At 39.9% G+C, this 22,959-nt stretch overlaps 2 protein-coding genes across 9 annotated transcripts; both read left to right on the plus strand.

Moving 5' to 3' along the window:
- The first annotated feature begins 1,154 nt into the window (after nt 1–1,154).
- Nucleotides 1,155–15,610, plus strand: helb (helicase (DNA) B). Of its 7 annotated transcripts, XM_028955442.1 has the most exons (14): nt 1,155–1,490; nt 3,117–3,476; nt 3,713–4,017; nt 4,135–4,770; nt 4,891–5,127; nt 6,489–6,666; nt 7,178–7,319; nt 8,348–8,484; nt 8,589–8,688; nt 9,308–9,367; nt 10,199–10,427; nt 10,539–10,688; nt 13,368–13,940; nt 15,080–15,610. In XM_028955442.1, exons 1-14 carry the CDS (start codon nt 1,283–1,285, stop codon nt 15,197–15,199), a joined length of 3,435 nt encoding a protein of 1,144 aa, XP_028811275.1. In that variant the 5' UTR covers nt 1,155–1,282; the 3' UTR covers nt 15,200–15,610. The 7 variants fall into 7 exon arrangements, with proteins under 7 accessions (XP_028811275.1, XP_028811272.1, XP_028811274.1 ...); XM_028955439.1 differs by having other exon boundaries at nt 4,135–5,127; XM_028955441.1 differs by having other exon boundaries at nt 4,135–5,127; nt 8,604–8,688.
- Nucleotides 15,611–16,825: 1,215 nt separating this feature from the next.
- On the plus strand, nt 16,826–22,258 carry LOC114764796 (mannose-1-phosphate guanyltransferase alpha-B-like). 2 transcript variants are annotated; one of them, XM_028954727.1, is made up of 13 exons: nt 16,826–16,984; nt 17,167–17,264; nt 17,391–17,494; nt 18,244–18,436; nt 18,660–18,719; nt 18,801–18,931; nt 19,253–19,387; nt 19,776–19,873; nt 19,959–20,005; nt 20,093–20,185; nt 20,313–20,481; nt 20,792–20,888; nt 21,040–22,258. In XM_028954727.1, exons 1-13 carry the CDS (start codon nt 16,945–16,947, stop codon nt 21,155–21,157), a joined length of 1,383 nt encoding a protein of 460 aa, XP_028810560.1. In that variant the 5' UTR covers nt 16,826–16,944; the 3' UTR covers nt 21,158–22,258. The 2 variants fall into 2 exon arrangements, with proteins under 2 accessions (XP_028810560.1, XP_028810561.1); XM_028954728.1 differs by having other exon boundaries at nt 20,792–22,258.
- Nucleotides 22,259–22,959: the final 701 nt, after the last annotated feature.

Below are 22,959 nucleotides of genomic sequence, written 5' to 3' on the forward strand. Positions count from 1 at the left end.
CAGGTGTACCTATTATACATTTGTAGATAAATACATATTTATTTTTTGCTGTTATTACCTTTGTTTCTATCAACTTTCTGCTGTGACAAATGCAATTTCCCACTTGTGGGACTAATAAAGGTTGATCTTATCTTATCTTATCATTACAGCACTAAAAGTTTTGTCTACTGTGTTTATTCTGTTCTGAAGAGTGTTGTTACAGAAATATTGGACTTTCCTGCCCATTGACTGAACTTGAAAAAGTTTTGCCATTCTCATTATTTTAGCTCAGAATATTTTCCTCAATAAAGGTTCCCAAAAATGGGACAAATGTAGCAGAGGTTGTATTTAGATTTTTTTAAAACTTATAGAACAGTAACAACCACCCTTTATTTTTGTATAGCCAATACAGACAACACACCTTATACTTAGACCCTCTCTGGACACAAGGAACAACAAGAAAAAGGGAGTGAAGGAAGAGTGTTGTCATTACTGCAGTATAGGTACATTACTAATTGTTCAGGTGGGCGTGTGGTGGAAAAATCCACCGTATAAGATCACGTCGCAGAACCCCAGCTGAGTTATGATGATGCAGTTTAACTTGAGTAATGTGAAAGTGAAGTGATTGTCATTGTGAAACACAGCACACAGTGCAGACAATGGAATGTGTCCTCTGCTTTTAACCCATCTCCTTTGCTCAGTGCCACCTTGGCAGTTCGGGATTTGAACAGACAACGTTCTGATTACGACTCTGTTTCCTTACCCACAAGGCCACCACTGCCCCATGTCTTAAATGTCTTTAGCAGGTTTAACTGAAATCCTAGTAATGTGTTTAGCTTAGTTGAACCAAAGTCAAAATGATTCACATGTATCATCTGTTTTTCTTCATTAAACAGAGACACATGTAAACTTTATCAATGCATGATCGAAGAAGAAGTTTATACATATAAAGGAAATAAAGATTCAGAAATAAAGTCCAATTTCTATATTCAAGTCCTGAATCTTTGGATCCTTCTTTGTTAATTTTAGACTGAAAATACTATAAATACATTTTGAAAAGTTTCAGTGCAATTTTTTTGGTATTTGATAAAAACGACACACACACCATTTTAAAACACACAACCTAATCTAAAACCCACGAGAGCGTCAGCGTCTCTATATGACGTCACAGTCGGAAGTGGGCTCTTCTTTTTCCCTTTTGAAAAACTTCCGTTTCACGTTTTCCTGCAAAACATAAAGAGGGAAAGGCTCTTTATGTACTTCATGTAAAGGCATTACATAAAGTACGATACTCGCTCCGGATATGTTAGCAGCTTCGCTCCGCAGTGACGCTGTTTTAACAGGATATATTTTACCAACCAAAGAACATTTACCGAAAAGCAAAGACTCGGACGATGAGGACGAAGAAGAGGAGGAGGAAGAGCAGCCGGAGTTTTTGGACATAGGGGAGATGGAGAGTATGTCTTCAGGCGGACACGTCTTCCAGTCCGCCAGGGCACCATACAGAGCAGGTGAGAGTGAGACGGTGCTGCGCCTTTTTTTTTTTTTTACCGGTAGCAGATTCGTCAATTTCAGAAAGTACTCCCGTCCATAGACATATACACAAGATGTCACGCTGAATAGGTTCACTATGGCAGCGAATGAGTCCAGATAGCCGCCATCTTGGGACGGGGTGGCGCTCATTTTAAATGATCGTTTAAACGATCGAACGTATAATGTATAAATACATTATCATTTTTCTTAGTCTAGCACCTAACAATCTCTGAGCATGCTCTTCACTGACAAGTCTAAGCCTTATCAGGGCTCTTAGTTTGTAAACTCAATATTCTATAGAAATCGAACGAGAATTGCTGGTGTCTTCCTCTTGTAAGTCGCTTTGGATAAAAGCGTCTGCTAAATAAAGTAAAGTAAAGTAAAGCAAAGTCATAGGGCCAATACAGAATTAAAGCACCATAAACCGGAATATTTGAGAAGCGATTTTTATTTTCTTGGTTCGTTTGAAATGTCAGACATGTATTTACGACCGAGCATTGATAGTTCAATGAATACATGTTCATGTAATCTGCATAGTTATTTTTTCATTCACTTATCTTTGCTAGATTTTTTTTCTCATTAAACAAAAACCTAGAAATCTCCACTTTTACAAAGACACACACACACGTTGGTTTTTCAATTGCTGCAGCTAATAAATTGCGAAAATGCCAAAAAATAGATTATTAGGGCTAATGAATTATGTTAATATTGTTTGTGAATTACAGAAAATCCAACTCTAAGTCCTATGAATGTCTGTCAAATTCTGAATATACATTCTATACAGAATCTATACATTCTGTACATTCAGACATGTATTTTTTATACTATATTTTTATATTTTAAGGTGAACATCCATGAACTAACTATGCAATATATACAGGTGTCAGAACACTATGGGCTGGGGGTGAAAAGACAGCGGTTCTGGTCTGTAACATGAATAACATTATTTATTAAACACAAAATTTAACACGCTGATAAAATCTTATGAAACGTTATGCATCAATTCTTCGTTCACTTAATATTTGCACCCATGCATGGCGCAAAGGTCTGGCATCTTCACAGAGAAGCATGATTAAATGAGCTTGGAACCCCATCCAAATGTGCCGGCGGTATTGCCGCATGCTGAATATGACATCTAGTATACAATTGTGGGGGGATGCATGAAATTTATTTCCTGTCATTCCTGCACATAACTTACCTTCCTCTAGGAAATCTACACCAGGAGATGCAGTATCAGAGCAATCAGGATCATTAGATCATCAGTAATGATCAGTAACTATCTGTTAATAACCTGCTGAAATCAAGCAAATGCTATAGGAGTTGTGTGGCTCAGGAGGAGCTTCTATCAGCAGGCTTCTATCATCAGTCTTAATCAATATAAAATGTGGTTGGCACTAAAGTCTCTGCTGGGGGTTGTAATGCACCCAATACACAAAAGACTTTATCTCCATTTACAAGTGACCTGAACTCCCCTGTGTAGTTTTATTCTTAATGGAGAATATCAGGCATGAATAGTTTTATTGTGATCTATGAGCAGTATGTTGCTGAGTAATGATTTTGGTTCCAGATTGTGGTAATTATCTTTGCCCCTCTCCTTTTGCCAGTGTTATTCCAGGACTTAACCTCAGGGAGTGAGTGCTGTGTGGAGGGTCGCTTTGTGCTCACAGACCCATGGTGGGAAGTCACTTGCAAGGTCAAACGTTTGCGAAGTGGGACCTTTGTCCTCCAGGGCTCTCCAGCATACAAGCTGCGAGACAACCTGGGCTCAGATGGCCGCTCTCTTGTGTCACTGTTCCTTGCACGATGTACAGTTCCACCCCCATTTGTTCAGCAGTTAATGGACTGGCTACCTGAGGAGAGAGAAATCAGTCCTTGCAGTCTACCAGACATCCTGGAGGAATTTGGGCTCCTGAAGGAACACAAAGCTGTGGCCACTCAAATAAAATGCTGTGTCTTTGAATCGTGTAAGTTCACCTCTGTCTGATAGTCAAATTATAATTACATTATAGTAAGGATTTTACCAAACAAAAATGGGAGAGCATTTTATTATAATCTTCCTTCCAGGGACCAAAGTTTGTTTTGTGGTGGAACTTATGTGGAAGTTATGTCATTAGTAAGGGCTGAGTAAACACTTCACATTTTGTATGTCTTGCCTGTACAATTTTTATAAAGGGTTAATTTGTATTATCTGTTCTCCCAGCGGCAGGTGTGAGTGTTCAGGCTGCTGTTCGGTACCCACTGGTCATGAAATATCTCCCCACCCTGCTGCCCAGACAGTTTACCCAGCTCTTGGGCAAGGGAAAATGGCAGAAGTTGCAGAAGGGCCTCTGTGTTACAGTGCAGGGATGTAAACCTACAGAAACTTCAACCCAGCCTTTCTCACTGTGGGCCAGTCCAGCTCCATCTGCAGCTTCTACTTCTTTGACCGAACAAGAAGACTGTGGCTTACTGGCCAGCCTAGAAGAGGTAATCAGGAGTGATGCCTGGATGCTGGGCTTCAACTGTGTAAGTTGGGGAGACTTTGTCTAATATGTTAAAGACTTGACACAATAAATTAAATTCATAAGTGCTTTTCACCCCTTTTGTATTAATGGAACCTTTCTTCTTTTTCTCATTCTCCAGATATTATACAGAAGGCTAAAGCTGATCAGATGTGAGGCGAAGGTGGAAGCCTTAAGGGATTGTGGATTGTTTAATAAGTTTTCCACCCTGCATTGCTCTGCTCTCTTGGTTTATGATAGTTTGAAGCAGAAATGTCACCGCACTGGTGGCACCTATGTAGAGCTTGCTGTCCTGGTCCAGGGTTTGGAGAAGCAGCTAGATGAACTGTCTGTGAGGGAGGCTATAAAATTCCTGCAGGAACAGCGTGTGGTTTTGAGGGAACAAGAGAAATTGGCGCTGTGGAACTTTCATCACTATGAGACTGGCATCGCTGACTGCCTACAGACGCTTGTTCAGCAAGATGCCTGGCATATCCAGCTGGACGTTTCCAAAGTACTGCGTGATGCACAGATCAAAAGACTGATTGCCAGAACCAGTCGGGAGGGCTCTTTAACATACGTAGGACAGGTCAATGACACAAGTGGAGCTTGCAGGCACAACACTGTTAGCCCAGTAGAAACAGGAATGCCCAGTAGAAACGCCCAAGGTCACATTGAAGAGCCTGATACCTCCTCCACAATACAAGAGTTCACTCAAAGCAATGTGGTGTCCAATCCAGAGAATCAGCCTGAGGGAGTGGAGCTGGACCCTGACCAGGTACGTGCTGCAGAGATGATCTGTGCCAATCCAGTCACTGTGATCAGTGGGAAAGGTGGCTGTGGCAAGACAATGGTGGTGAGTGAGGTGTTCCGTGCTGCTGTATACCAACAAATACAGGAGCGTCAAGAAGTGCTTCATGCATGCCGCGATTTCCAAAACAGTGATGACCACTTGCAGCCCGATCCCTCGGGCAAGTCTCAGGTCGATCTGCTGGAGCCATTTTGGGTGGAAAATGGAGAGAAAGGAGATAAGATGTATGTGAAGGAGGAGGACGTCCTCCTCACTGCACCCACTGGCAGAGCAGCAAGGCTGCTGGCTAAGAGAACCAAGTTCATGGCCTACACCATGCATCAGGTACTTTGCACCAAACACACAGCATCTATACCACATATAATTCACATAAAATCGTGCATTCATTTCATGTTCTGCAACACCATCTTTACTGTTATGAAAATTGCCATCCATTCGAGCATCACTGTGTATTTTTTGGTTCCGGTCCCAAACCCGGGTAAATCGTGAGGGTATCGCCAGGAAGGACATCTGGAGTAAAACTTTGTATGGACAAGACCCCTAATGGAAAAAGAAGCTAAAAAAGAATTCTTGAATATAGTAATGATAGTAATGATTATTTTTATCAATTGTTATGATTCTCAAAATTAAAGTGGAAAAACACACATGCTGATCCAACTTTTATGTAATGTCGTTAAAACAAGTCAAAATGAGGCTCAGTAGGGTCTGTGTCCTCCACGTGCCTGTATGATCTCCCTACAATGCCTGGGCATGGTCCTGATGAGGTGGCGAATGGTCTCCTCACGGATCTCCTCCCAGACCTGGACTAAAGCATCCACCAACTCCTGTGGTGCAACATAGCATTGGTGGATGGAGCAAGACATGATGTCCCAGATGTGCTCAATTGGATTCAGGTCTGGGGAATGGGCGGGCCAGTTCATAGCATCAATGCCCTCGTCTTGTAGGAACTGCTGACACACTCCAGCCAAATGAGGTCTAGCATTGTCTTGCAATAGGAGGGACCCAGGGCCAACCGCAGCAGCTAGTGGTCTCACAAGAGGTCTGAGGATCTCATCTTGGTGCCTAATGGCAGTCAGGATACCACTGGTGAGCACATATGCGGCCCCCCAAAGAAATGCAACCCCACATCATTACTTACCCACTGCCAAACCGGTCATGCTAGAGGATGTTGCAGGCAGCAGAATGTTCTCCACGGTGTCAATCTTGGTGTTCTCTGGCAAATGCCAAACGTGCTGCACAGTGTTGGGCCCACAGTGACGGGCCCTCGTACCACCCACATGAAGTCTGTTTGTGCAGACTACCAGGGATGGTAGTAGCCTAGTGGGTAACACACTTGCCTATGAACCAGAAGACTACAGAGTCACAGGTTCAAACCCCACTTAATACCATTGTGTCCCTGAGCAAGACACTTAACCCTAAGTTGCTCCAGGGGGGAATGTCCCTGTAAATACTGATTGTAAGTTGCTCTGGATAAGGGCGTCTGATAAATGCCATAAATGTAAATGTAAATGCAGATACATGCACATTTGTGACCTGCATGAGGTAATTTTTCAGGGCTCAGGCAGTGCTCCTCCATATCCTGGACAGTTTGATTTCACAGAAGTATGAATGACTTGGAGTTGTATTGTGTGTTTAAGTGGTCCCTTTAATTTTTTTAGCAGTGTATTTTGCGTTTTCTGCTGTAGGTCCTCTTCAGTTTCATGAACATTAAGAAGGAAAGCGCTGATGCGTTGGAGCGCTGGAAGTTTCGTAAAGTGCGGGTGCTGGTGGTGGATGAGGGCAGTCTGGTGTGTGTGCAGATTCTCCACTCACTCCTCTCCATTCTCACAGAGTATGCACAGCTGCGCAAGTTCATCCTACTGGGTGAGATGCCATCTAAATGTATCACATTTGGTGTGGCTTTTGATGTGTGGGATGTTGGTTTGCTTTGAGACACTGATTTAGGTTTCATTTTTAGCTTCCCGGTGGCTACAAGTTCTGGCTATCCATTCAATGCAGAGGCATGAAGGCGCTACAAAAATACTTCATCCTTACATGAGGATGTTTGTTTCAGCCCCTAAACAAATATGTCATAAGTCAGAATTAGACATTATTAGTCAGTAACACACTTCTGTTAGAGTCTTTGGAGACACTGTTCTGTGGCCTCAAAATCATCTCTGATGGTTAGTATGAAAACGGCACAAGGCTTATTTTGCACATTCTTATCTCCAATTCAGAATCTCTCACATTATTGTACAGAGAAGTATGTGATGCTGCATAAAAGTGTAAACAATCTGATGTAGAAGTATAATTCCTGTTTAATTTGCACATTTGCACGTGTTTGAGAGAATGTTGTTTGGATTATATAACAGTTAGGTATTATCTGTGTGTTTAGGTGATGTGAGGCAGCTGCCCAGTATAGAACCAGGCAACACGCTGGATGACCTGTTCCGGAGCCTGCGGCAAGTACGCTGGGCTATAGAGATGAGAACCAACCACCGTGCAGAGTCTGAACGTATTGTGAAGAATGCTGGACTGTATGTATTTCACCATTCTTAGAATTTTTGTCAGTGAATATTTAATGTGTATAAATGTCATGTTTTAGAACAGGGTTGTCCAAACTTTTTCGAATGAGGGCCACATATAGATAAATATATGAATGGCTGGGCCACCCACTTAAGGTGAGGGATATTGTCGCACATTTTTATAGTGTTGTCCATAGGCGTAATTTGTGGAGGGTTAGGGGGGTCATGACCCTGCAAAAGTTAGATCCAGCCAATATACCTCCCATACCACCAAATAAATAGTCATTATCATGCATTAATAACATGTTGGTTTTCTTTTTTCTATTACTTTCATTTTGCAGCAAAATAACAGCATGTTTAATCCTCTTATTCACCCCCATGCTGAATGTAGGGCCCTATGATTTCCGAAATGCGAAGGCTGGGCTCATTGGAACACAGATGTACTCAGAAAATTCTAAATTCGACTCTTAGTGCTTTGTTTAATTGATACTTTTTATGTTGAGGTCAAATGTGAAGCACTTTTATTTTACAAATATAAGAATGTGTAATATTGTGAAATAGTTCTTTGCATTAAATGCACCTATTATTTACATGTAAATGATTTACAAGAGCAAAGAGCACTTTGTTGAACAGTGATTAAATGTGATTTTTCATATTACAGGTTCTTTTTTCCCCATCCACTCCATATTCATGTAGTTTTTAGGTGAATAAATATTCATATAAATGAAAACATGGAATTAAAATGGAAAAAATTAATTTAGCGAGGAGAATCTTTGCTAGCACTCACTTGCTATTTTGTGTTTCTTTGCTTTGTCATTTTTGCTCACTTTTAGCTCAGAGAAACAGATTCACCTTGTGTTAAAATTAAGAAGTACAATATGGTTCAACACATTTTATGTGTGGGCCAAATTTTATGATATTTTCAGAATTAGCTGCGGGCCAATGAAAAATGTATCAGATTGGACACTCCTGCCATACAGATTTGAAGGAGAACCTATAGAAGATCCAAATATTCAAAAAAATATTACTATGGATTACAGAATCTCAGAGATGGGCCAGATGCGCCGGTTCAGTGATCTGGACTTCGATGCTGTTGTGGACTTCAGTAGATCCAGCCAAATGCCAGAGGAGAGCAAGAGCTTCATCTTTGTACGGCTTAAAGACAATTCAAGCATTGGTATTGTTATTTTATAGTGCAATTTTTGTTTTATTTGTGTTTGTAATGTTCATGATTTATATTTGTTTATAATGCAATTGTATTGAGTAGATAAATATAACCAGGTTGGCTATTGTCAGATCTTCAGCAGACCATTCTAGAGTTGCTGAAAGCTGCTCCTGGACTGAAGGATGATAAATGCTCTCAGTTTGTGGCTTTCAGAAGGTAAATAATTTTGTTTGAATTTTGTTTCACTATGAAACTAATCGCAATTGCGATGTCAGATCGTGCGATTAGATAAAATGATGCGATTTATATTGTGAATACATGCATTGAAGTGACAATATTTTATTTGACATTCTCTTGAAGTTTTCCAAATGACTATACTGAGACTGGCTGCTCTGTCTCACTTCAGTTTACTTAATTTCAATAATTTTAGCGGGGTCGGGTTGATCTTGTTTGGTAAATGAGCGTTTCGCAAACCCAGAACTTCTGGTCTGTAGTACCTATCTTTTCTGTGTGATACACTGCGTGATTTTTATTTTAGTGATTGGTGATCGCGATAATTAAAATTAATCACCTGACTATGGTTGCTGAGAATTACAAATCAAATGAACATTTTATTAAAAGAGTAAGTAAAACAAATTTATAAACATGCTAAAACTAACCTTTTTTTTTTTAACCAATAATTTACCATGCAAGCAAGTTTGACTCGATTCAGGCCAAGATTTACAGCTCTACCACAAATTGGTGATACACTGGTCATGATAGGAAGGTGTCAGAACACCAATATTTATTTTAATATTTGAATAATATTTGAATTTTAATTTATTTTCTTACTCAGGAGGCACTGTGAACTGATCAACCATCTTTGCTGCAAGCATTACTCGGGTCACCTCACCAGGTCTGTGCCTTGCCTATTTATGCTCTATTCCAGGGGTGTCCAAATTGCTGCCTGTGATCCATTTTTATTTAGCCCGCTGCTAATTCTAAAAATATAATGAAATATGGTCCACACTCAAAACATTTTCAATCGTATTGTACATCTTAGTTACAACACAAGGTGAAGTTATTGCCCTGATCAAAACAGATGGGTTTACTAATACCAAGTATTCGGTAGGGGGGGTGAGTAACATTACCAGATTATTAAACAGGCTATTGTTTTGGCAGTGAATTGCATGAGGAAATGATTAAAGAAAATCAACTAGTTATTAATGTAAAATCATTCAAATATTTATTTATCTGAATAATGTGATTATATGGGGCGTACATTTCCAAAACAAAATAAATTTTTTTCCAGCTATATATACTAGGGATTCATAATTAATAATTCAGTGATCTCACTTGGATAAATATTTCCAAAATGTATATTTTGATCCCATTCCCTACAGCGTACCGATCTCAGTCATGAATGAGGTAGACCTAAACAGTATGTGGTTCATTTGAGCAAATGAAAGCCAGTAATACCTTTTTAGTTATTTATTGTACAGATTTAAAGTTAACTAATTTTAGGGGTCTAAAATAAGGAAAATATTGTTGTTTAGTAACATGTTCCTGTTGTATTTGTTTCATTGTTGAAGTCCTGTGTGGAAAATATTGAAAGCATTATGATCTAATGCAATCCATACAGAATGAGAATTTATGGACAGGACAGATTACAATCCCCACTGTTGCTATTGTGCAGTAACATTCCTTTTTATTAATTTCTAAAAAAAAATTTATGGTTATTCCACAGTGACCACAAAAAAAGGCTGCTATTTTGCGTGCAAGACAAAGTCTGCTGCACCAGGAACGGCTATTTAAGTGAGAGGCCGGTTTTCCAGACTACTCCACTGGATAAAGGCCAGTCTATACTGTCTGAACTGAAGGAGCAGAACCATGACAATGCAGCAAAGAGAGATGAGAACCCAGCAAAGGACCCTAAAGAACGCCTGTGCAACGGGGAAATCTTTTTCATCAAGGAGGTTTGCTATTTTTTCATTTACCAACGGAAACGTATAGCAGGCATCTCTTTTGTGCTTTGATTGGGTATTAACCAAGCTGATTGTTCGTGTTCTATGCATCTGTGAGTGCAGGATAAGACTGAGGTGGATGAGCGAGGAAAAAAGAGGCGCTACCTAACACTAGATGACCAAGATGGCAGGGAGTTATGTTTGGACTACAGAGAACTGCAGAGGGAGTGCAGACTGAGACACGCCTGGGCCAGAACCATTCATACATATCAGGTGAGTAAATTAACACACATTTAAAGAGACATGTAAATCCACACAATCATCATGTAACATGCATGCATGCATGCACACACACACAAAGACTATAAAGCTTCCAATAAATTGCTGTCTTTTTTTTCTATCTGAATTACAGTCTTCAGGCTGCATGTTTTTTATGATCAGTTTCACAAGTGATCCACCCTGTAATACACTATAAGAAATTAAGCATGTGTTTATTAAAATACCATTGATCAGACCCGTAATTGGAAGGTTCCAGGCAGAGGTGAAAAAATTAATAAAGTAAAAGTACCTTTACATTTACGGCATTTATCAGACGCCCTTATCCAGAGCGACTTACAATCAGTAGTTACAGGGACAGCCCCTCTGGAGCAACTTAGGGTTAAGTGACTTGCTCAGGGACACAATGGTAGCAAGTGGGATTTGAACATTTACATTACATTTACAGCATTTATCAGGCGCCCTTATCCAGAGCGACTTACAATCAGTAGTTACAGGGACAGTCTCCCTGGAGCAACTTAGGGTTAAGTGTCTTGCTCAGGGACACAATGGTAGTAAGTGGGATTCGAACCCGGGTCTTCTGGTTCATAGGTGAGTGTGTTACCCACTAGGCTACTACCACCAACCAACCACATTTACTTTGCTTAAATTCTACTCGAGTAAAAGTATCCATCTAAAACTGTACTTGAATAAAAGTAAAAAATTACATGATTGTCATTGTTCAGACCACCCCATAAACCATTTTTATGCACAATTGGCCACAAAAGTACCAAATTCTGAATTGTACATAACTATAAAAACAAAGTTTCCTAAACTGTAAATTTTCAACAATTACGTATTACCAAATTGTGCCTTTTATATTTCTATAGCAAACATAAAATATATCAATTGACATTACTGACAAATGAGCACACTGACTGCTAATATCAGAAATGAAATAAAGCGCCATGCCCCACAGAATACTACAGTATACTACAATGTAATGTGTAGAATACACATGAAAAAGGCATGTACAGTGCATCCGGAAAGTGATCACAGCACATCACAGCACTAACGCATATAACCTGATGAAGCTTGAAAGGTTTTGCAAAGAGGAATGGGCTAAACTGGCCAAGGATAGGTGTGCCATGCTTGTGGCATCATATTCAAAAAGACTTGAGGCTGTAATTGCTGCCAAAGGTGCATCAACAAAGTATTGAGTAAAGGCTGTACAGGTGATTTCTCATTTTTCAAAACCTCAAGTAAACTTTTTTTCCCACATTGTCATTGGGTGTTGTGTGCAGAATACTGAGGAAACAAAGCATTTAATCTATTTTGGAAAAAAGCGGTACCATAACAATATATGCAAAAACTGATGCACTGTGAATACCTTTTGGATGTACTTTATAGGCTATTCTACTTACTATCTCAGGCTGAAGGCTGTAAAAGTTTAGGCTACAGACACTCAGAACATCACTGATTTCATCTAAAGGAGCCACTAGATGGTAGTAGCCTAGTGGATAAAACACTCGCCTATGAACCAGAAGACCCAGGTTCAAATCCCACTTACTACCATTGTGTCCCTGAGCAAGACACTTAACCCTAAGTTGCTCCATGGGGACTGTCCCTGTAACTACTGATTGTAAGTCGCTCTGGATAAGGGCGTCTGATAAATGCTGTAAATGTAAATGTAAGGCAGAATAATGTGAATAATACCAGAATACCTTTTGGTTGTTGTGTCATTGGTTGTTGTGTTGCATTTTGCCCAGATACAATACTGCTATTTTCTGATTGGTTATTGTATAGGCCTTTTCTTTTTTTTTTGATTGGCTGGTAATTGGACAAGGAATTGGCTCTAGGACAATGTGGAGATGGCTTGTTTCATAGCAAGGTGCTACTGTTCATGGTTTGAGAAATATGTCTCAATGTACAACCGCAGGCTGCCCCCTACTCACTAAGGGCGATGGGTTAAATGCAGAGGACACATTTCGTTATGTCACCTTGTGCTGTGCTGCAGTGTTTCACAATTACAAACACTTCACTTTTACGTCACTTTAATTTGGTGCCAAGTCAAGGAATTTTGTTAATACAATATAGTGCAGTAGCCAAAATCTGATGTATATTTACACTTCCAGTGATTGTGTTTGAGGCTCCAAACCTCTCCTCTCCCACAACATTCTAGAATGCAAAATATTTACATCCCAGGCAAAAATTTTAAGATATTTGAGTTATTTGGCTCAAAGTGATAAAACATGAATGTAGAGGATGTGAGAGATGGAGGTGATGTTTTGGTTTGTTCCATTCAACACACCAAGCTGCCTATTTTCAACAAAAATGATGTAAATGCCATTTTCAATTCTATAAACACTTAAAATGTCATGGAAATTCATTTTTTGTCAGGGAAATTTATGGAAAAGTCAGGGAATTTTAAGTCTGACTTAAGAGTGGGAAGCCTGAATTCCCACCGCCTTTATTTCGACATTTATTTGCTCAAATATGTCACACCCTACTGTGTGTCTTTTGCATAATTTGGGCCGAGGTCAACAAGTACATTTTTGCCTATGCAACTCTCAAATTAAACTTAATGAAGTTTATGGAAAATTAAGCTTAAGTCTATTACATTTCACTTAAATACCAGCTCTTCCTATTTGAACAGAATATTTTGTGTGTGTGTGTGTGTGTGTGTGTGTGAGGCAGGGCTCTGAGGCTGAGACCATTGTGTACGTCCTTGGTGATGGCACTGCTCAGGACTGGAGACACGTTTACACTGCAGTGACTCGGGGACAAAAGCGGGTGTATGTCATTGCCACTGACACAGCCATGAAGAGAGCAATCACATGGTCTGTGAAGAAGCGACAGACAAAGCTGGCTGGCCTGGTAAAAAAATGTGTCTCCTCTAATGGAGATTTGCTGATCCAGCCCAGCAGCAGTCAGCATTTGCACACTCCCTCCAGACCAGTTCACGGTGTCAGCGTGCATCAGTCCCCTTGTCAGTCTACCACAAAATCCCAGAGTCATGTCCGAGCCTTATGGAGAGACCAGCACCAGGAAAGCAGCTCCACTAAGCTATCTCTGCAGGACGATATTGCTTTCAGTCAAACATATGGCTGGTCACCTATGGAGGAATCTCATGAGGACACTGGAGAGCATTGTGGTATAGCACAGGATCACAATGTGTGGGAGGAGCCAGTTTTCACCCAAACAGGAAGTCCAGTGAGCAAACGTCATGACATTTCAGATGTATTTGGCACACCCCGCAAGCAGCGACGGGTGAGTCTTGAGTCAAATGTTTGCCAAGACCCATTTTGTGAAACCATCCAATCTAAGTCTAATGTAGCAAATATCACATTTGTCTTATAAAATGATAGGTAGGCAGATAAACTGAGGATTGTTGTGGAGCATATGTACATTTAAAGATTTTTTCAGATGCCCTTATCCAGAGCATCAGACAGTTACCAGACAGTCCCCCTGGAGACACTCAGGGTTAAGTGCTTAGGGACAAAATGGTAGTAAGATGGGTTTAGACCTGTAATCTGTGGTCTTCTGGTTAATAGGTGGGTGTTTCACTGACTTGCCCCACCCCACAAATCAATATAATGGAAGAAAGACTAAAATAAGTTTAAATTATCTATAAATTGTTGTAATATTACAATTATATCAGCCATAACATTATGACCAGTCAGAAGCAAAGTCCTGAGTTGTGAGGTAGTGCCTCCATGGACTTTTGTAATGTGGCAAAATATCCTGCTGATGTTGTGTACTTGGTTAGCAACAATGTTTAGGAAGGTGGCATGTGTCACAGGTTGAGGTTGAAGTTTCTTGTCATATGTACAAAGTACAGCGTACAGAGCACAATGAAATTCTTACTTGCAAACCCCTCCCACGTAGACAGAACATAGAACATGATACATAGAAGACATAGAAGACAAAGTGCAGCAGCAATAAATAAATCACAGAAGGATATATCTAAGTTGCATAAAAAAGTGAGTGTGCATAATTTAAGTGACCGTGCATACTATGTGTTGAACAGTGACATCCAAACAAATGCAAGAGGTTTCCTTGCAGAACAACATGGGTCAGTCTCCCAAAGTTCATTACAATGAGCCTTGGCTGCTACACTACCCTTTCTTTGTTGTGGTCAAGACAACTCACAAGAGTAGCAGTTTTGGAGATGCTGTGACCCAGATGTCTAGACATTGCATTTTGGTCCTTATGAAAGTCACTCAAATCCTAATTATTTTATTTGTCAAGGATAAAATATTATTTTCTTGCCTAACATATCCCACCCGTTACTATGTGCTACTGTAAGGAGAACAGGTGAAGTGAACATTGATTATAATGTTATGGTTGATGATAATAGTATATTGTTATATGCTGTGGATTTAAGTATAATGTGTTTCTCTCTGCAGGTGAGTGTGGTGGAGTCTCCTCTGGGTTGTTCTTGTTTGAGGAAACTTAACCTGAACACACCCGAACCATCTCCTAGCCCTAAAGCCCTTACTGTGCCTAACCCCCACCTGCAAGGATAAATGCAGTGTCCCTCACAAAGACACTTTTAAGTAAAATTTTTTTTACATTTTACTCAATTAATCAAGAAGGAGCAGAGGTTGACAGGATCTCACAAATGTGCATTGATGCAACAGTCATAAATGCAGGGGTCAAGGCCCAACAAACCCCACACCCTGAATTAAACTGAAGAAGTACAACTGAGAAACTGAACAAACTGATTGTATGACAATTGAGGCCTTTTGATAAAAAAGTATCTTACTGTGTTCCTATCTTTCTATGTGGTAAACTCATGCAACAGAATTTAAACACTTTTTGGCAATGTCACGTCAGTGCAACACGTCTTTACCTGTACTAGAAAATGCAGAGGTCCGAGGTCAACCATTTCATGCCCTCTTTGGTCAAATAAAGGTTTGAAACAAAATCTTTGCCTATATTGCCTGTATCATGATGAATTATGAAACATTTAATTGCTTGCAACATTGCGGCCTTGATTGCTTCCATGAAGACAACAAAGGCAATAAACGGACTGAAATAATGTTTATCATGAAACACAACAGGTAAGAGAGCATGCCTCTCAGACATATCGGCATGGATGTCTGAGCGACACCTCCAACTCAACCTATCCAAAACCGAGATTCTGATCTTTCCGGGCAACAATTCTCCTCAGCAAAACCTTTCAATTCAAATTGGATCGCTATTGTTAACACCCACGGCATCTGCAAAAAGCCTTGGAGTTTGGATAGATAACAAACTGAGTTTGAACCATCATGTTGCTGCGATCTCCAGATCCTGCAGGTTCACTCTCTACAACATTCGCAAGATTCAGCCTTTTCTCTCACAACAGGCTACGCAGCTCCTCGTCCAGGCAATGGTCATCTCCAAACTCGACTACTGTAACTCTCTCCTGGCTGGAGCCTCTGCAGTCACCATAAAACCACTCCAGATGATCCAAAATATGGCAGCCTGTCTCATTTTCAATCAGCCAAAATACACCCATGTTACACCTCTTCTTACCTCCCTCCACTGGCTCCCGGTAGCTGCTCGCATTGAGTTCAAATCCTTGATGCTTGCCTACAGGGCTGTAAATGGAACTGCGCCCTCCTACATCAACACACTACTACCTAACTACACTCCTGCACGCTCCCTCAGATCAGCAAACGAAAGGAGACTAAAAATTCCTTCTTCACGGGGTCTCCGATTCCAATCATGTCTGTTCTACGTTGTTGTCCCTGGCTGGTGGAACAACCTGCCCTCCTCCACACGACTAGCCGAGACCATCACCACTTTTAAGGTGAAAACCCTCTTATTCCAAAAATATTACAGACAAATCTAACACTTACACAAGCACATGCGTACACATTGAACAAACAAATACAAAATGTATAAATACATTATAATTTTTCTTAGTCTAGTACCCAACAATCTCCGAGCATGCTCTTCAATGACAAGTCTAAGCCTTATCAGGGCTCTTAGTTTGTAAACTCGATATTCTATAGAAATCGAACGAGAATTGCTGGTGTCTTCCTATTGTAAGTCGCTTTGGATAAAAGCGTCTGCTAAATAAAGTTAAGTAAAGTAAAGTAAAGCACGTTGTCTCCATAAACCAGTTTTCTAAATAAAAGCGCCAAGCAAGAGAAATGGGCGGGGCCTTCACGACCACTTCCGCATTCCCGGAAGTGTTGGAAGTTTAGCGTGTCGCTGCAGCTGGTCGGGAGACCTGAACTTCGAATCGTGAGCAATAACAGAAGCCCTGAGACGTCGCAGGATGCTGAAAGCTGTCATTCTTATCGGCGGTCCGCAGAAGGGTGAGTCGAAATTGAATGAGGGAGGGAGACGGAATTTACGGCTCTGTAGTTTCGAGTTCGAGCTGACGTGGCGCTAAAGATGCAAGTCAGTCATGCACCTGTCATCTGATCATGAAAAGTGATGCAGATAACACTCACAACTTTACGCACCATACACAATTTGTTATGTCTTTCGTGTTTAGGAACCCGCTTCCGGCCGCTGTCATTTGAAGTCCCCAAACCCCTTTTTCCGGTCGCCGGAGTCCCTATGTTGCAACACCACATCGAAGCCTGTGCGAAGGTCAGAATATCGAATAAACAGTGTATGAACTCTGAAAAACTAATCTTCACATTAATGTTTAGAATGATGTCATCATTATGTAATATTGTGTAATATTTGAGTAATGGGGAAACTGTTCCTATTCAGGTCCCTGGTATGAAGGAGATCATACTAATTGGTTTTTATCAGCCCAACGATGCGTTGTCCCGCTACCTATCGTCTGCACAGCAGGAGTTTAAAATTTTAGTGAGGTGAGATGTTCTAGAAGCGTTCTGAAGAAGGTCTGTGATGGTGGAGGTCATGAATCTAGGTGGGATGATGTCAGCCTGGAAGGACTAGACAATATATTGATAGAATTTTGTGTTGATATGTTGTCATCAATATTTTTGATAGGCTAAGGTCGTATGGATGATTCTCTGGAAAATAAAACCTAAATGCTAAAAAAAAATGTCTATGGTACATCATTTAATTTCATTATAAGGTTTTATAGACATTTGAAACATGGTTACGTCTCTAAAAAATATTTACTAATTTCAACGAAATTCAAAGCAAATTATTATTATAATTCAGACATTCAAAGTTTAGTTTATATATTATATTGAATATATTGAATCAGACTTAATTAAAATATTCATGCAATGCACCACAGTTAGCCCCGTGCATCGCAAAATCTTGTTCATTTTATTTGCATTGCATTATTGCCTTGGTCATTTTAGATGCTTTTGTCTGAATGCATTTACATTTTACATATACAAAATGTATTCGCTGCCCTTATCCAGAGAAACTAACAATCAGTAGTTACAGGGTCAACTTAGGGTTAAGTGTCTTGCACAAAGACATCCCCATTTTTCCCTGATTTTAAATAGTCTTGTATCGCCCCAAAGCATTCTGGGAAGCTTCACCCCCACATGCTACAACACTCTCATTGCTTATCTTGTATAAAGTGGACTGAACTCTCAAGTGTTACAGTTGTTACGGCATTGCTTTTATGGTCTTTTAGATACTTGCAGGAGTTTGCACCCCTCGGTACCGGAGGAGGTCTCTATCACTTTAGAGACCAGATACTGTCTGGTGGTCCCTCTGCGTTTTTCCTCATGAATGCTGATGTCTGCTCGGAATTCCCGCTGTTGGAGATGTTGCGTTTCCACAGAGATCATGGAGATGTGCACTGCGCGGTTGTCCTGGCAACAACTGTGAGTATGTGTAAATAATGTCTGAATAACAGTGGTGGACTTACAAAAACTCCTGATACAGCTGATCCAGGCTCTAAGGACAATCTGATGAAGAGGATAAGCAGCATAATGATGGCATCTGGACATGATGACTGCTTCCTTTGATGCCCTAGAGAGAGAGGGAATAAAGGATATAGGATAAACGAGTCCTCTGATCTGATGTCAGTTCTTGTTCTGTGTCCAGGCCAACAGGAAACAGTCTCTAAACTACGGCTGCATTGTGGAAAGCCAGAAAACACATGAGGTACTGTACATTTCTACATATATTTCTAATGTTTTATTTTATGTGCCAGAAAAGCGTGCTTATAAATCCCATTTTGTACAGGTTCTGCATTTTGTGGAGAAACCAGCTACGTTTGTGAGTGACATCATTAACTGCGGCATCTACCTTTTCACACCAGAGATCTTCACCCACATTGGGATGGTGTTCCAGCGTAACCAAGAGGAGAAACGCAAGTGAGTGTCCACTTTTGTTCAAAACTTTACGTTTATTTAGAAATGACATTAATTACCCTGAAAACACAAAAAGACTAATTGTTGCTGATAAAGTTCTTCTCTACTTGTATGCCGATATTTCAGCTAACAGAGCATTGTCATTTACAACATGAACAATGTCTAGACAGGATTTTTGATGTATTCTAAATAACCCCAAAATTTTGAATGGTGTTGTATATAGCTGTGTGTACCTAGGAGTCAGTATATAATTAGACAGTATATTCAGGGTGTTCATGGTATGTGAACTGACTGTAAACCAGAACTACCTCTTCCAACACCTAGAGAGGACCAGCTGTGGAGCAGACAGAGGGCAGAGGTCATCCACCTTGAGCAGGATGTCTTCACCAGCCTGGCTGGACAGCAGCAGCTCTATGTCTACAAAACGCAGGGCTTCTGGAGCCAGATTAAATCTGCAGGGTACATTTGATGGTTTTCCATGGAATGCTTATCAATACTGTAAATCCTGCATCTGGTTGGGAGCATGAAGAACAGGAGCTTAGGAGAAGTGAAAAGATAATACTAAATGATAACTCGAGATTATTTATTTTATTAATGTATTATATATTAAATGCTCATTTTTGTTTGCTAAAGACATTTAAATTTTGGACTATTAATAGCACTAATACATTTTTTAAAAATGTTATTCATAGATTGATAAAGTAATTTGTCGATCAATTTATTAATTTCTAGCTAAAAGAAAGCATTTATCAACTCTAATAGGAATCCATGTTTGAATCAAACTACCATGGCTACACCTAATTCTGTTTAAAAACAAGAACACTTTGCCTGTCCTTTGTCTCAACAGATCTGCAATCTATGCCAGTCGCTTGTATCTAAACCAGTATCTTCAGACACATCCTGAAAGACTGGTCTCCAGCCAGGAGGGGGGTTGTACAGTAAATGGTGAATACATGCCCGTGGTCCTTCTTCACAGCTTCCCAACACTATTTAACAACACAGGTTTACAGCTGTGTCTTTCTGTGTCCAGGGAATGTGTTCATCCATCCAACAGCTCTCATAGATCCCACTGCAGTGGTGAGTGTTTTGGTTTCACAGCACCAAACACACACAGATGCTGAAACTCATTTCTCATATAATCTCTTCTTCGGTGTGTGTCCCCAGCTGGGGCCCAATGTATCCATAGGGAAGGGTGTGTGTATTGGGGCAGGTGTGCGCGTCAGAGAGTCCATCATCTTGCACGGAGCCTCGTTACAGGTACTGATTTAACTCATGGGAGTCATTTGGTAATGAGATCGACTGGTGTAAGACTGGTGTGATGTCAGAGCCACATTCATCAGGTTTTTGTGAATTTATGTGTGTGTGTGTGTGTGTGTGTTACCAGGACCACTGCTGTGTACTGAACAGCATTGTTGGATGGGACAGTACAATTGGAAAGTGGGCACGAGTGGAGGGGACACCCAGTGACCCTAACCCCAATGACCCCTTTGCCAAAATCAACAGTGAGACACTATTCAGAGATGGCGGACTCACTCCATCCATCACTATCCTAGGTGTGTGTGTTTGTTTTTATATTTGCCTGTCTTGGTGAAGCAGTGAAACTAATTGAAAATACTGTCAAAGTCGGCAGTTATTGTAGGGATTGCAGAGTTTTATAATTTTCAAAAATGTTTTTGCTAATACATAAGTGTGTGTGTGTGTGTGTGTGTGTGTTTTATATGGATGCGGTTGTGTTGCTCTTTAGCTAATTTCCAGTTTCTTAGTAAAGGAACAAAAATTAAAACATGAAATTTATGTTGTTTTCTGTACCTGACCCATGTGTATGTACTTGGACGTAAAACTAATATCTTTTTTTCTTTCTAGGCTGTAATGTGAACATTCCCTCTGAAGTGATCATCCGAAACTCCATCGTCCTGCCACATAAAGACCTCAGCAGGAGCTTCAAGAACCAAATTATTCTGTAGGACCCTTCTGTAATTTTTTTTATATTTTTATCGCTCTATGAATTGTCTGTCACCTGTTAAACAAATACAAATATATATTCACATCACAGTATATTCTTTGAGAAAAGTGTGTGTCTAAAGAAACATCTGATTCTGCTTGGGATTTAGGTGTCAGGAGGTGCCTTCATGTTTATTCTCTAGATGGAATCACGCGACTGCACCCTTGTCCCCAACCTGTACCGTCTGCTTTATCACCACTACACCTTGCACCTTTCTGGCCATTTGAGTAACTAGTGAAATAGAGTAATGGAAGTGTCTTTGTATGCATATGATTTTAAATTCAAAATATGTTTGGGCTAGTTTGGGTATTTACTGTGTGTTCTCATTCATGGTGATGCTTGGAAGTGAGATGTGTTGTGGATGTACCATTGGTATCAGCTGATATCTATCTGTTGTTACATTTATTTTTCTGTCATAAAGAATTTCTTATGGCATATTTTCTGTTTGACACAGACCACTCAGCTATAGTTTCAGAGGTGTTTCAGGAGAAGGTTCAAGGTATTAGTGAACAACGGGCCAAAAAAAATAAGATTTTATACTATTTCATTATAACTATCAACATAATTATGGCTGCCACAATTAACAATTTAAAATATTTAACTAGAGGCAATAAAAATGGAGACAGACAGATGTGTTTAAAGATGCATTCAAATAATTTTTTTGGCATTTTGCATATGCATGTATATTTAGTCTGAATTTCAAAGGCAATAACTTGCCTGACTGAGTTATTGGGAAAACCAAAGTATTTCCCTCTTAAGGGAATTGTATTTAAATAATAACCAAATCTTCTATGTCATAAAAGCAATATAAGAGAATTTCCCATCACATCTTGTTGTTACTCCGATGGAAACTTTGTACAGATTATGATGTATGTCAGACGGAATCACGGAGTCCAACTAATAAACCGGAATCCGCTATAAAACGCGCAACTGTCTATAAGCCCACTACAGGTGTTTCTGGTTGAGGCAGGGCGCAATTTAAACAGGCGGGACCACTTGCCCGATCGGCTCCGCGCATGCGCGCGTGTACACACCTCTGACTTAAACTTGGCACGCTGGAACGCCAATGTCACCAATGAACAAATCAGCTGATTCAAAGCGTGATTTTATGGTCATGCTTCCAGTTCATTATGCAAGTGGGCACTACTTTTTTTTTCCAGGTCTCCCCAATGTTTTAATCTATTTATTTGATACGTTTTTTTGCTGTCAAACATGGAGCACTTTTATTTTACAAATGGATGTGTAAATAGTTATTTCCATGAAATTCACATATTATTTACATGTAAATGGTTTACAGAAGCAAAGAGTAAAGGGGCAGGAACTTTGAACAGTGTTTAAATGTGATTTTCCATATTGCAGGTTATTTTTCCCCACCCACTCCATAATCACAGTTTTTAGGCCAATACATTTGTTTATAACAGAAAACATGGAATTCATAAGGATTAAAATGGAAAGAAAAAGGAAATTAGGAAAAAATGATCTCTTAAGACAGAAAACGTTGACAGGCAAAAATCTGAAAGCCTTGTTCACTTACTGTTTGTTTAAAAAGAAAGTGCAATAAAAATGTTTTACCTAAAATAATAATAATCGTGATTAATAATCATGATTGCAATATTAATAAAAATAATTGGGATGATCATTTTGGCCATAATCGTGCAGCCCTATTTTTAACAAACTTTTATAAAAACTACATAGGGCTGTTTCAGCTTCATCTGATCAAGTTGGATATGTGTATGTGTGTGGTAAACTGGATCTCCACTAGAGGATGCTGCTCACTGTTGAGTGAGGAGGCAAAGCAAATCACAGCTCACAAAGTACCATTCAGAACACATTCACTATCTGCATTGACCTGACTGTACTGTTTTCTGAACCACATGGCCTCATGAGTGGACAACAACCTACCATCATGTTTTGTAACATTTCTAGAAGTCATTTTTAGAATTGGATTTACACAAGCAGTCAATGATATTGCATTCAATGATATTGCATTTTTAAATTGCATTTCAAAATTTTTCATCTTTAGCTGCAA

Source organism: Denticeps clupeoides, chromosome 15 (genome assembly GCF_900700375.1).
Source record: "Denticeps clupeoides chromosome 15, fDenClu1.1, whole genome shotgun sequence".
In the NCBI taxonomy this organism is placed as follows: domain Eukaryota; kingdom Metazoa; phylum Chordata; class Actinopteri; order Clupeiformes; family Denticipitidae; genus Denticeps; species Denticeps clupeoides.

Excerpts from the sequence above, each read along its gene's own strand:
- LOC114764796 (XM_028954727.1), top strand. The coding sequence starts at position 16,945 with ATGCTGAAAGCTGTCATTCTTATCGGCGGTCCGCAGAAGG. Across the intron at positions 18,932-19,252 it reads AACCAAGAGGAGAAACGCAA|AGAGGACCAGCTGTGGAGCA; the intron begins GTGAGTGTCCAC and ends TCCAACACCTAG. Across the intron at positions 19,874-19,958 it reads GGGGGGTTGTACAGTAAATG|GGAATGTGTTCATCCATCCA; the intron begins GTGAATACATGC and ends TTCTGTGTCCAG.
- helb (XM_028955439.1), top strand. The coding sequence starts at position 1,283 with ATGTTAGCAGCTTCGCTCCGCAGTGACGCTGTTTTAACAGGATATATT. Across the intron at positions 9,368-10,198 it reads TACTCGGGTCACCTCACCAG|TGACCACAAAAAAAGGCTGC; the intron begins GTCTGTGCCTTG and ends GTTATTCCACAG. Across the intron at positions 13,941-15,079 it reads CACCCCGCAAGCAGCGACGG|GTGAGTGTGGTGGAGTCTCC; the intron begins GTGAGTCTTGAG and ends TTCTCTCTGCAG.